This window comes from Protopterus annectens, chromosome 3.part0, assembly GCF_019279795.1.
Source record: "Protopterus annectens isolate FY-2018-M chromosome 3.part0, PAN1.0, whole genome shotgun sequence".
Classification (NCBI taxonomy): domain Eukaryota; kingdom Metazoa; phylum Chordata; order Ceratodontiformes; family Protopteridae; genus Protopterus; species Protopterus annectens.
Window position 1 is genome coordinate 1,815,547,310 of NC_056731.1, and position 13,544 is coordinate 1,815,560,853.

General features: G+C 36.6%; 1 protein-coding gene across 4 annotated transcripts in view; it reads right to left on the reverse strand.

Annotated features, from left to right (window-relative positions):
- ALS2CL (ALS2 C-terminal like) overlaps positions 1-13,544 on the reverse strand; it is a 2,758,770-nt gene that overhangs the window by 1,590,222 nt on the left and 1,155,004 nt on the right. For all 4 annotated transcript variants that reach the window (XM_044065874.1, XM_044065873.1, XM_044065871.1 and 1 more), the window contains one exon: positions 12,379-12,445. In XM_044065874.1, the coding sequence (XP_043921809.1) occupies positions 12,379-12,445 (67 nt within the window). The remainder of the gene's footprint in view (positions 1-12,378; positions 12,446-13,544) is intronic.

Consider the following 13,544-nt stretch of genomic DNA (forward strand, 5'->3'; position numbering starts at 1 on the left):
ACAGAGATGTAGAACAATATAAAAATGGTCTTGCATATGTTTGGAATGATACCAAATATGATAAATTACATACAGATAAAGGTATTTCACAAAGGAAGGAGTACAGATATGAGAATTTCTATGAGGTTAAGGGTTACAAATATGACAGGTCAATTTTTCAGAAGGGTTGGAACCAACAACAGTCGAAATGGTACAAGGGAGAAGAAGTGAGTCGACAGAATTACAATTACAAAATAAGCAAGCAGAAGGACAAAAATTGAGGGAAAGGCAAGCAGTAGTAGCACATTTAAATACAGATGTAGTAGGAATGCCCCCAGTTAATGACAATAAAGTTAATGGGGTTATTCATAGTTTCAATAACTTTAAAATTTACAAAGATTCCAATTTACTTTTGTTTACTACACAGTTTGATTTATTATCCAAAGGAATGAAGTTTATTCCGACGCCCATGTTCAATCTTGTAGGCTGCCTTTGCAAAATCAAATTATTTGTTTGAACGATCAATTTAGCCAAGATGTTTAAAGATACACATACAGTAAAACTCCCCCATATAGATATTACGACAAAATTAAAGAAAAGTACCTTTGTATCCTCCATGCATCCATATGTGGAGATTTATGAAAAAACAGTCACGAGGGAAATGTATAAATTGTACAACAAAGTAAGGACTACTAAATTCAATAATAATTTAAAGGAGTATGAGTTTAATACTCTTCAGGCCCTGAAGCATGATTCTAATATTCGAGTTATGAAGCCAGATAAGGGGGGGGGGGGGTCATATATATGATTCTATTTAGTACTCTAAAAAGATGTATGATATATTACAAGTTATCGGGTAATTATGATACAGTAGCAATCAATGAAATCAATATTGCTTAGCAGCATATTGACTCATATATAGAAGAATTTTATATTGATGGTAGGATTACAGCAGATGTACGTAATTACTTTAAGGTAGAGTATACGAAACTTGCAACGCTAGTTGGTATTCCTAAGATACACAAAAGTGTTAGTGACCCCCCCCTTTCCGGCCAATTATATCAGGTAGCCACTCTAAAACATTCCCAATAGGGCAGGCCACTGATATGTGGTTAAAACATATATATATGTTAGGCTACCACATATGGTAAATGACTCATGGGAATTTTTAAGTAAATATCCCAATGAAGGATGGAAAGAGGGACTTACTTTCGTGACTACAGATGTCATCGATCTGTTCTCATGTATCCCCAAAGAGGCTGGATTGGAAGCTTTGTGTACTAGCATTAGAAAACATACTAATATGGAGTGGGACAAATTATGTTTAATCATGGAATGTAGGTCGATAGTGCTTGACAACAATTTTATATACTTTGAGGGCGAATACTTTCATCAAACCAGAGTAGCAGCAATGGGGGCGGCTTGTGCCCCCATTTTCGTGAACCTGGTTATGGTAGATTGGGAAGAATTGGTTCTCTTCTCTAGCCCTTATTATAAGTATGTCAGGCACTATTCTAGATTTTGGGATGGCATATATATCCTTTGGGATGGTAGCACAGAGGAATTGGAAGGTTTCATTAACTTTTTAAACACAAGTAGTGAATATCTTAAATTCACATATTCTACCAGTAGAGAAGGGATTGCTTATTTGGACACACTTATATCTAGTCACGATAAGGGATTTAAATCCCGCATTCACCATAAAAGCACCTTCTCTAATGAATACCTTGAATACTTTAGCTACCATCCCGAAGTACAATGTATTTAAAAGGCAATCTATTCGAGCAGCTCGAATGACATCAAATTACAATGATATGATAGAGGAATTGGATTACATAACAGATTTGTTTAAGGAGAGGGGATACAAGGTAGATGTGATGAATAATGTGAGACAGTATATAATACAGGCATGGGGGTCAAAGTACCTACCTTTATTAGGATTACATCTTAGAGAAACTTTTAGCCATATTAATGGACGAAGGGGAGATGTTACAATTGATAGTCATCAGCGTTCTTGTATTCTTAAATATTGCCCACAGGTCAGGGAAATAAAAAGTATACTGACTAAATATTGGAATTTAATGTGGGCAGATCGGACATAATTGGGGGGAAGCCGACTTTTGTATATAAGATGGGTCGGAACATAGAGAGTTATGTGGAACAACATAAAAATATAGGAACGGGTAAGAGTACTACTAATTATAGTAGACATACAAAAAATGTGGGTATTGTAATCAATGCTCTTTTATACTTGAAGAGGAAGCCATAACACTAAAGAATGGGACAGATATTACCATTAGGTTTAAACAGGGTAATTGTAATTCTAAAATGGTAATATATATGGCCATGTGCACACAATGTGCTGGATTTTATATAGGAAAAACGGAGAGATGTTTCAGGAAACGTATTTATGACCATATATATAGTATTAGAAGGAAGGATACCAACAACGCTTTTTATAGGCATACAGAAAAACAAGGTGGGACTCAAGTTTTTAAGTTTTTCATGTTTTTAAGTTTGCCATCTTAGATATTATTGGGATGGATCCTAAGGGGGAGATTTTAAAGCCACCCTTAGGTTCAAGGAGGTGTGGTGCCAACTTTTAACAGATGCTTCAACACCACCTGGTTTAAATGATCACATTTCAATCAAACCTATTTTGGCTTTGAAACAAAGATGAGTAATAGTATTCCATGTGATGGTTATAAAATTCTCTTTATACTCGTATATAAATTAGGGTAGATTAAAGTACAACATACGTGTAGACATTATTTTGATGCTTTTATTATTATATGCAAGACCAAATTACTTATATTTAAAGGTACACTTTACAACTCAACATTAATGATTTATAGTTTATAAATAATTATTGTAGGTATATATTTATACTTATTTATGGGACTCGAGCACACATTTTAATAGTCTAAGCTCATTTTTTAATATGAATTTTTAATAATTTATATATTATTTATTATAATTTATTACTGAGCTTAGTTTGTTCACATCAGTATTTTAATTAACATAATCCTAAGTAGGTTATTACAGCAGTTTGGGGAGTAGAATGTATTTGCATTTTATATTGTTTAAACATACATATATGAGCAGTCAGTTTTTATAAATAATTTTTAATGCACTGCATTTTCTGAGATTAAATTTATCTGTATGTCTTTAAGGGTGAAGCTTAAGAAAACTTTTGGCGCCAAGTTTTGTATTTAAACTGCAGTATTTCATTAGTAATACGTTCTGATGAAGCCCGATTTTGCAGGGTGAAAGTGCTTAACGTATTAATTCTTTGGATGTAATAAATGTTTTTTGTGACATTTGGAGTATCACAGTCACTTATTGGCGACATTCTGGCAACCAGTGTGGTTTTATCAAGTATTGGTGTTCATTTTGTTTCAATTATTTGGTTAGAAAAGCCTTGACTGAGGGGGATGTAATAAACTTATTTGGCCTCCTAGGAACAGGTTCCACTGAATCTGGGGACTCCCATGCCTTTTGAAATACTAGGTCCATAAGTTCATCAAAAGGCAGAGACACCCAAGAGGTGGAAGGGTGAGATCTGAAAGCCTTCGGGTATACGGACTCCTCCACCAAAGGGTTGGTGGGCTTCCAGCTGCCTTTCTGCTTTAGCATTTCCAGGATGTCTCCAAAGGAGACATCATCAGGAGGAGAACATGGGGACCCTTCAGCTTCATCAAGTTCCGTACCAGAAGTGATGGACTCCTCTGTGGAGTCTAAATGCTTCCTCTTGCATAGTCTCTTCCGACGGACCTCCTCAGAAGGGTACTTTGGGGAGAATTCGGAAGAGTGCGGGCCAGGGGTAAAGAGGCAGACACTGAAGCTCTAGAGGGAGGAATATCTGGACATGACTGTGGACCTGCCTGTGGAGACAGCACCCTCATGATCTCAAAAGCACCCAGTCCCTGATCAGAGGATATCCCTGGGCCCAAAGAAGCTGAGGGCCCCCCCCCCCGAACCAAAGATGACAAACCCGAGGCTGAAGTAGGAGCCAAAATCAGCCGAGCCGAGGCCCCGAGAGGCAAAGTGGCATCCAACAACTGTCCGATCTGACTTGCCCCACCCTGGACCAGACTGGAGAGTATCGGCTCCTAGACTCCTCCAGTTCCGATGGAGCAGAGGACGTACGTGCCAAGGTCGGATCCATAGAGCCAGTGGTGGGTCTTGGATTTGATGGTTCCACTAAGACCAGCTCCGGATCTTCCGACTCCGAAGCCAGGGGTTGGATCAGAGGAGGAATTGGAGCAGAAGAAGTGGATGTCGTAGGATCCGAAGCCTAGGGGTCAGATCCAAAAGTAACTCGGCCAGTGTCTTTAAGAGCTTTTAAACCACCCGATCCATGTCATCCGAAAGACTCCTAGAAGACCAAGTCGAGGAGGTGGGAAATTTTTTGACCGTTGTAGGATTAGAGATCTAAGTGTAGGGGAGATCGGTTCCAAGGTCAGAGACCGTCTTCTTAAGTCAAACTCAACCAGCACCGAACTAGAAGGTGTCGGAGCTGATGAAAAATTGTTGGATCCAATAACCTTTGGATCAGAGGGCAGTTTTTGGATCTTTTCTGTCGGCTCCAATAAAGTGGAAGAGAAAGACCTCTTCCCAGATTTGTCAGATTTATCAGACTTGAAGAGGGAGATTTGGATGAACCCGGGCCTTCTTCCACTGCCTCTGAGAAAGAGGTTTTCAAAAGTCCTTTTATGATTAATTTGTTTTTCATCTCCAGGACCACTCTATGATTGAAAGCATGACAAACACAGCATAACTCCTGGAGATGGACGGCCCCAAGACAATAAACACAAAGTGTATGTTTATCACTCAGGGGCATTTTCTTATGACATTTATTGCATTTTTTTGAAACCCATCGGTTTAGATACCTTGCCAGACATTTTGAAGCACAACTACATGAAAGAGAAAAACAGGATAGAAACTTTTTTTTAAATATATATCTATATATATATCTATTATCTCTCTCTCTCTCTCTATATATATATATATATATATATATATATATATATATATATATATATATATGTACATATATATATATATATATACATACATAGGTCCCCTTCAGATGGTCAATCTTTTAAAAGTTCGACTTTCATATGGCCGAGACCATATGATTGAACTTTTAAAAGTTTGAACGGTCTGAATGCGGATCTCCATAGAGTGCAAAACAGGAAGATTTCCCTTTACTGCAATGTAGTGTGATCTCGGAGTTAGTATATTTAAATAGTAGGGGGTGCAAATGGGCTTGCCTCCCTGCTAGCACTGTTTAGTTTTTTTCTGTTTAATTTTCACATTTTCGAACATTCAAATGTTTGATCATATGGTCTCGCCATATGAAAGTCAAACATTTGGTTGTTCGATCATGTGAAGTAGATCCATACACACATATATATATATATATATATATATATATATATATATATATATATATACACACACACACACACACATAAGCCTGACCCTCTAACTTAAATGGGTCAAGCTATAAGAAAAAAAAAAAAGGTACACTTAAGGGAAAAAGCACTCTAACTTAAATGGGCCCTGACCAGAACAGAGAGACATAATAAGACAAAGCCCTCTAACTTAAACAGGCTGAGTTACAGTTCTCTAAATTAAACGAACTGCAACAAAACTATCGAAAGGAATAGCAGCACCAAATAGAAGGAAAGGAGAAGAAAAAAACAGTAGTGTTAAAAGCCCTCTAACTTAAACGGGCTATTTAACAGTTTTCTACAAGTTAAGGATAGCTGGGAGAGGGAAAACAAGGCCTAATGAAAGATGCCGGCCAATTGCAAAGGATAACACAATAGCAAAAATATATGTAGCTACTTATTACATAATTAAATGTAAATATCAGAGAACTATTGATAACTGTGAATAATAAACAAGGAAGAAAAGATAATACTTAGCCAGAGCTAGCAGACGAACACCCAATCTTGTTTAGTGGCATACAAGATCTGGAGATGGTTCTAGTGCATGCTGGGATATGGATTTAGCAAGAGCAGGCAGATAGCCTCGAGCTTGAAAATCAAGGCCGAGACGGATCCGAGGATCTGATCTGAACCCAACCTAGTAAGAATGAAGGTGAGATAGGACAACATCACATTAATATATTCTGCATTAATATGCATTTTTCTGAATAATTAATTATTCATTCTGAAACATACAAGTTGGACCACATTGGGGGTGGGGGCAAAGTTTAAAATACTGCTTACTTAGAAAGTTGCTAGAATAATATGTTTTGCACTAATATGCATTTTTCTGAAGGATATAGGTATGAAACTCTGTCATTACTTACGGGCTTCAAGTTGGGGGTCATATCAAAGGCAAAGTTTAAAATATTGCTGTTACAAACATAGAAAGTTTCTAGAATAATATGTTTTGCAACAGTATGCATTTTCTAAGGGATTATTAAGTCTGAAATTCAAACATTGGACTGCATTAGGGACAAAGTTTAAAATGCTGCTTACTGCTATAAATTTAAAAAGCTGCTTGAATAACGTGTTACAGTGCACTACACTAATATGCATTTATGACAGAAATTGCTGAAAATATTGCTCTTCAGGTTGTCCAATTTGTTTTTCTCTTCAGGTATTTGGGGGGGGGGTGCCAAATGAGGGTCTCACCCTGGGCTCCAATTGGCCTAGCTAATGCATTGAGACAAACACTAATGAAAGTGTACACCCTACAGCTGAAATACTATTGAAAGATAATAGCAAAGCAGTGTCCCAAATTACAGGGTTAGCAGAATATTAATACAGAAGGTTTAATTTGTAATAAACCCCAAGGCTAATGAACTGCAGGGGCATTTAGGGAGTGGAAACTGCAGACCACTTTTTAGAATCAGAAGAAATGACATAATGAAGTCAAAAAGTTCTTGACTATCCATGCTCTACTCGGAAGTGTAGGAATAAAAGTCAACTATACCCCATGGCTAAGCAAAGAAACCAGACCACTACTAAAATCAAGAAATAAAGCCTGGGCACAATTTCACAAAACCATAAACGAGGCTGTCAAACAGACATACCATGAGTGTAGAAATAAGGCAAAAAGACTAGTCAAATAAGGCAAGATTAAGTACTATCATAACATCCAAAGTAAGCACCACAACAGCCTACAAAAGGTTTGGTCAACTATTAATAGCATTCTTCTACCAGGCAATGTTAGCACCCCCCCCCCAACTACTACCAACAATACTGATGATATAGCCACCCCCACAACAACCTACAAAAGGTTTGGTCAACTATTAATAGCATTCTTCTACCAGGCAATGTTAGCACCCCCCCCCCCCAACTACTACCAACAATACTGATGATATAGCCACCCAGTTCAATAAATACTTTACAAAAACAATTTTAGCTCTTTTGAATAACTGCAGTACCACTCCTACTCCAGCCCTTCCTACATTAAATAATAACAATACCTTTTCCTTAAAACCTGTCTCAACAGACTTGATAAAAAAACTGCTCAAAAACTAAAACCTACAACCCTAGCAGCCGACAAACTATCTGCAGCCTAGCTTAGAGCTGCTGCTGATGCAATTGTTTACCCTGCATCCATTTTTATTAACAGATCCATCTCTGAGCACTAAGTCCATGCTATATGGAAAACTTCCCATATCATCCCATTACATAAAGGAGGCAAATCAACAGAACTGTCCAATTACTGGCCAAATGCTATACTTTCGGTCCTGTCTAAAATTCTCGAGAGATGTATACATATACAAATCACAGACTATCTGCTACTAAACTAATATCAAACACTCAACATGGATTCTGCCCCTTCTACAGCACTACCTCTGCTCTAATGACCTCCACTGATACTGTTAATCTTCATAGAAACAATGGCAAATTCGTATCTTCTATATTTCTCGACCTTTCAAAAGCCTTTGCTATGGTCTCACATAGCAAACTGATCAATGTCCTAAATGACCTGACTAAGTCAAGCTACCCTTGCATGGTTCCAAGACTACCTAACCGACTGGCAGCAAACCCTCTCTCCTCTTCTACCCGTTATCATAGGAGTTCTTTAAGGATCTAGCCCGGGTCCCTTACTTTTCTCACTGTTTACTAACAAACTCCTCACCTCAACATTGCATGCTTCTGTCATCCGGTACGCAGATGATTCCACACTGATATGTGCCGCATCGTCTCTACAATAACTAGTAACACAAGATTCTTTTTCAAATGTGGAGGCATTGCTAACTAATTCTCAACCAATTCTACACCACAATAAAACTAAACTCATGATTTTTCAACCTACAAGACACACTATGCCCCTCCCCTCCTTCAATATTCTGTCCTTGAATAACACCAATTTCTCACCTGTAGCATATACTAAGCTATTGGGATAGTAGCTTGAAATTCAATATTCATATTGCACAAACTTTAAATAAAGTACAACAAACGCTGGGCACTCTATACAGAAACAAACAATATCTTCCTAATAACACAAAAGCAATTATTGCTTAAACACACCTTATCTCGACTCTCCTCTATGCCTCACCAATTCTCACCAACCTAAAGAAATCAGATTTAGCAAAATTAGAATCATGTCATAAAAAATTGCCAGGTTTGCCACAGATGCACCTTTTAGTTCACATCACTACATAGCACTCAAGCAACTTAACTGGTCAGAACTACCCCAACGTCTACTCTATAACTAACTCACTATGGCCCATAAAATTCTAAACCACCCAGAGAAGACCCCCTTCTCTCCAGAGTTTTCTCTTACTCAAGTAATTGCAGTCTACATTCAAGAAACAAATCTCTGTTGAAAGTAATTAAAGCCAACAATGCTACAGGTGACTGCCTCTTCTCAAACTATATAGCCAAAATCTGGAACACATTCCCTTCAGACACAACTACTACTAACCTATTCCACTTAAAAAAATACTTAAATCATGATAATACTCATGCAATACTCCTGGGTAGACTACATTTCTTATTCAGAATTCACATAAACAGTTTTTCTATCTTTGTTGCTATGGTACCAGCACTGAATGTGAACTCTCTTAATCTATTAATTATATGTATATTGATGCCATCTATTGATTTTAACCTAAAAATATGTTAACCAACTACTACTTTACACTGCAAACAGACTTTCTATTCTGAATGTATTCACTTTTATGGAATACACAAGCTGCCTACATGTGTTGATATTATATGAGATCTCTTACTCTAGTATAACTGTGTAATTGTGTGCTTTTTTATATTACTTATATATGTAAATCTATACATTCTTTCTTTTATGAGGAGCTTTTCTCCCTGGACCTCTACTGAAAAAGGACTTGTATCCAGTCAGACTTTTCCAGTAAACAAATGTAAAATAAATAAGTAATAAATAGAAAAAAATGCAAGGGGATGTTATCTACTTATTATCTCCAGAATGGGGATTAGTGTGTTGGATATAAAACATGTCAATAAAACAACAGAATAAAAACATAATGAAGAAACTACATGAGATAAAAATGACTGACAAGCCAAGACACAGAACAACAGACTGATCGGTAGTATATAATTCAATAATTGGGAATGTTAAACTAATGCATAAATAAATACAAGACTGGCACAGGTTAACAGGCTCAGAAATAACCGAAGAACAAAGGTTAGAGATTTGTAAGGGATTGAGCTATGCCACAAAATCCAGAAAGTTTAGTATTTTTGCTTCAAAATACTTACAAAATTATTTTTATACTCCAGATAGACTACATAAAATGTTTCCTGAGTCAAATATTGTTAGAGGTGCAATCAAGAACAAACTGGAAGTTGAAGACCTATGTTTTGGGAATGTTCTAGGTTACCCAGGTTCAAAGAACACATAAAAGAGCTAGTAAAGGAGATTTTATGGCAAGAATAAAAATTAGGAGAGAACTTTTACTTGAAATGGATAGAAGTAGCTAATGAACCACTATCTATGAAGCAATAACAGTACTGATATTGCCGGTAACTAAAAAGAGATCACAAAAGCATTGGGAAAATATAGAAGAACCAAAAACTGGTAGATCTTATAAAGACAATGGCTATCAAGAAACTATGCTTGAGAACATAGAGGAAAAAAAAAGGTACAGTATAATCAAGATAACACTGGCAAACAAACTCGACTGGAAGACCAGGCGATATGTTAAAAGTACAGAGCAGGACAAGAGAGTAAGGAAACAGTCTTTAGTACGGGAAACAGGAGGAGGCCTTATAAGTACACTATTATAAGCATAGCAATAAAATGAGCATATACACAGTCTGGTTGAAAACATTTGCAGAATCTGGCAATTTCAACTTATATTTAAAACTGTATACCTTAGCCCTGGATGGGTCCTAATGTATAAAAATTATAACTTTTAAGTTTAAGTTTGAGTAGACAACAGAAGGGACAAAGGGGCCAGTTGCTAAGGTACGTAGTGCAGCATGCATGAAGTTTACACAGATTGATTGTTGTGGGACATTTGTTTATAAAGACTTGCTGTTAATAGAAAGATAATAAGAGATGCAGGAACAGCACACATGTTAAAGACAACAGGGATAAGAAAGAACCAAAATATCCACTTGAATTCTACAGGAGTTTAGAACTATTGGAAAAATGAGCAAAAGATGATAGAGCTCAGATATGCTACTTCTGAAGCAACCTATCTGTCACAATTGTCGATTTATAGGTTGCAACCACAAATAAGATAAGTAGACGATGGTGATTATCCAAAGAATTAGGTTATACGGATAAATATCTGCAGGAAACAGTCAATATACCAAGCTTAAGCTGGTAGCTGGAAAAAAGGAACAATACAAATAGTAATAGTGGAATGCCTACCAGTGTAGGGAAGTACAGCAATCAACTGTTTAGGCATTACAGAAAGAAACAGGTTTAAGGTGGATTCAGTTATGTTCAGTTAATATAGAAAAAAATAAAAAAAACAGAAGTAGATGTGGTCAAAGCATGCATGTGGAAGGAAGGAAAAAGAAAGACTGATTGCAGACACTCCTTTCCAATAAGCAATAAAGAAAAGATTTTGTCATGAAAACAAATATTTGGGATTATGCAACAGCATCTTAAAACAATCAAGTTGGCAGGGACAGGATGAGAAACCAAACAATAGAAAATGGCCAGCTACAAATAAAATACAACTTGAGGCAAAAAGAATATAAAAAAAAATGATGAGGCAGAAATGAAAGAATTGTTTATAAAAATGTATATACATATATGTGTGTGTGTGTGTGTGTGTGTGTAGATATATATATATATATATATATATATATATATAGTGTGTGTGAGTTTGATGACATATACATGAGAAATCAGGAGGAATTAGTTATAAGAAAACTGGATGGGCTGGGGAAGAAAACATTAAAATGAATGGAACTAGAATGGGGTGGCACAGTGGTGTAGTACATATAGTTTTCGCCTTACAGGAAGAAGTTCTCTGGTTTGATTCTCAGCTGGTATACCTTCTGTGCAGAGATTGCATTCACATGGGTATTCCCCAGGTGGTGTGGTTTCCTCCCACATTCCAACGACATACAGTAGGTGGACTAGACACACTAAATGGCCCGGGGCTAGCAACCCAGCAGTGTGAACATTGGCTCTGGAAGACTGTCACTATGACACCCTGACCCCATGTACAAAAATGGAGAAAAGGGGTTGGGGATGGATGGATGGATAAATGGAATAAAAATTATACTGTTAAACAACTGATGCTTTATTAAATATATATGTTATTTGTGGCAAAATGAAACATTACAAGGGAATAAAATGAGATTTTACAGAAATGTTTACAACAAGTTACAGAGATGAATTCTGGAAGCAACTACACTGTTTTTTTTTTTTTTGCCATTTAGGTGTGAATTTTTTCCAAAACATAATAAGCTGAAATGCTTTGCAGGATAATAGACTTTTTTTAGTGGCAGAAGAATAATCCACCTAAAACATGCATACATGTATGCATGCAAGACAAATACACACGGTAAGAAAAAAAAACACTAATAATAATAGAGCAGTCAGGATAGTTTCCTAACTGGACAAAGGCCAGAGATGGGTAGAATGGATATCACTTGAGTATGTCATTTATAACAACTGCATTCTATGAGGGTATTGATAAGCTTAGAGGATAAGCTGATAAATGCATGGACCAATTCTTGTGTAATCCCCTAATGACAAAAGTACAGGATTATTAACAATAATTAAGGCTCTTTGAAATCACTGGGAGCAGGTGATCGCTGTACAATGAGAAAACAGAATGCATTTCAGATCCATTCAATGCCAATTCACACACTGCGTACAGAACGGTTTTGTGGTTGTAGTAAAGGAACTTGCTTTTATTGCAGTACTATGACAGTTAAAACTTGTTCTTTAATATACAAATTAAATATATTTTGTACTGGCCTTTTGTGGTGCTTCTTTAGTGTGCAGAAGTAGCTCTTCCTCAGGAGTGATGATCCGCAAACAGTTTCTAAAATAAGAAGAACATACTGCTAAGGCTTCTTTCAATTTTATATTCAATAACTTAAGATTTACATATGCACTTTTATATACTGTGAATCATAATTTTTTTTGGTTAATCCCCATGCAGAACTGGCTAAATTATGCTCACAATCATGCAAATATTATGTAACACTCAATATGTTTTGCAAAACCGGTTAAATATGAAATGAAGTGTCCTATACAGTTACAAATGCATACACTTTTCAGTGAAATACATTTTCTTTTAATTCAGAGTGCACTTTAATATAAGTTAATTGGGGCTATACTTCCAAGTTCAATTATAGTTGTTGACAATAGCCCTTCTTAACGTTTTCACTACCAGAAGTCATACTGGTCATACTGTTTGCAACACAGACATAAAAATCTAGAAACTTGACTGGCTGAGGACCACAGAACCCGGAAAGAAAGGGGCAGTGCTATCCAGTGGAAAAAGATCTGCCACCTTTTTTCACTATGAAATCAGCATTTAGGAGTTACAAAAAGTTGTTTACTCTCTGGACTGTCTTACATGCTCATAAGCAGGGTCTACTTTGGAAGCTCAACGTTTCAAAACTTTGAGCTTCACATGGTCGAGAGACCATAAGATCATAGTTTTGAAACTTTGACTGGTTTAATGGAGATCGCCGTATAGTGCGGAAAGGGAAATTTACCATTCTCTTCACTGTAGTGCAATCTTGGAGTTGGTATATTTAATTAAACGGGGGGGGGGGGGGGGGTTGCCTCCTGTATAAACATAACATTTTTTTTTTGTTACTGAAGTTTTGAAAGATCAAGCTTCCAAAGTAGATCCTCATGAGCAACTTCAAAATCTACAGTCGATGTTTAATTCTGCATTCTAAAAAAAGGCATGTTTGCTCAGCCCCATACTATGGCTGACAGATTACTACTGAGATAACCCCCAGGATTCAATAATGCCTACACAGTGTACACCATTCTGAATGAACAGACAACACCGACATAACTCGCACCTTCTTCCTCCTAATTTTAGTTTTCCTATTCATATTTTTGCAGCTTTAAATACTGACAGGGATTCATAAAAGTTACCACAAAGAGTAGACTACATGTAC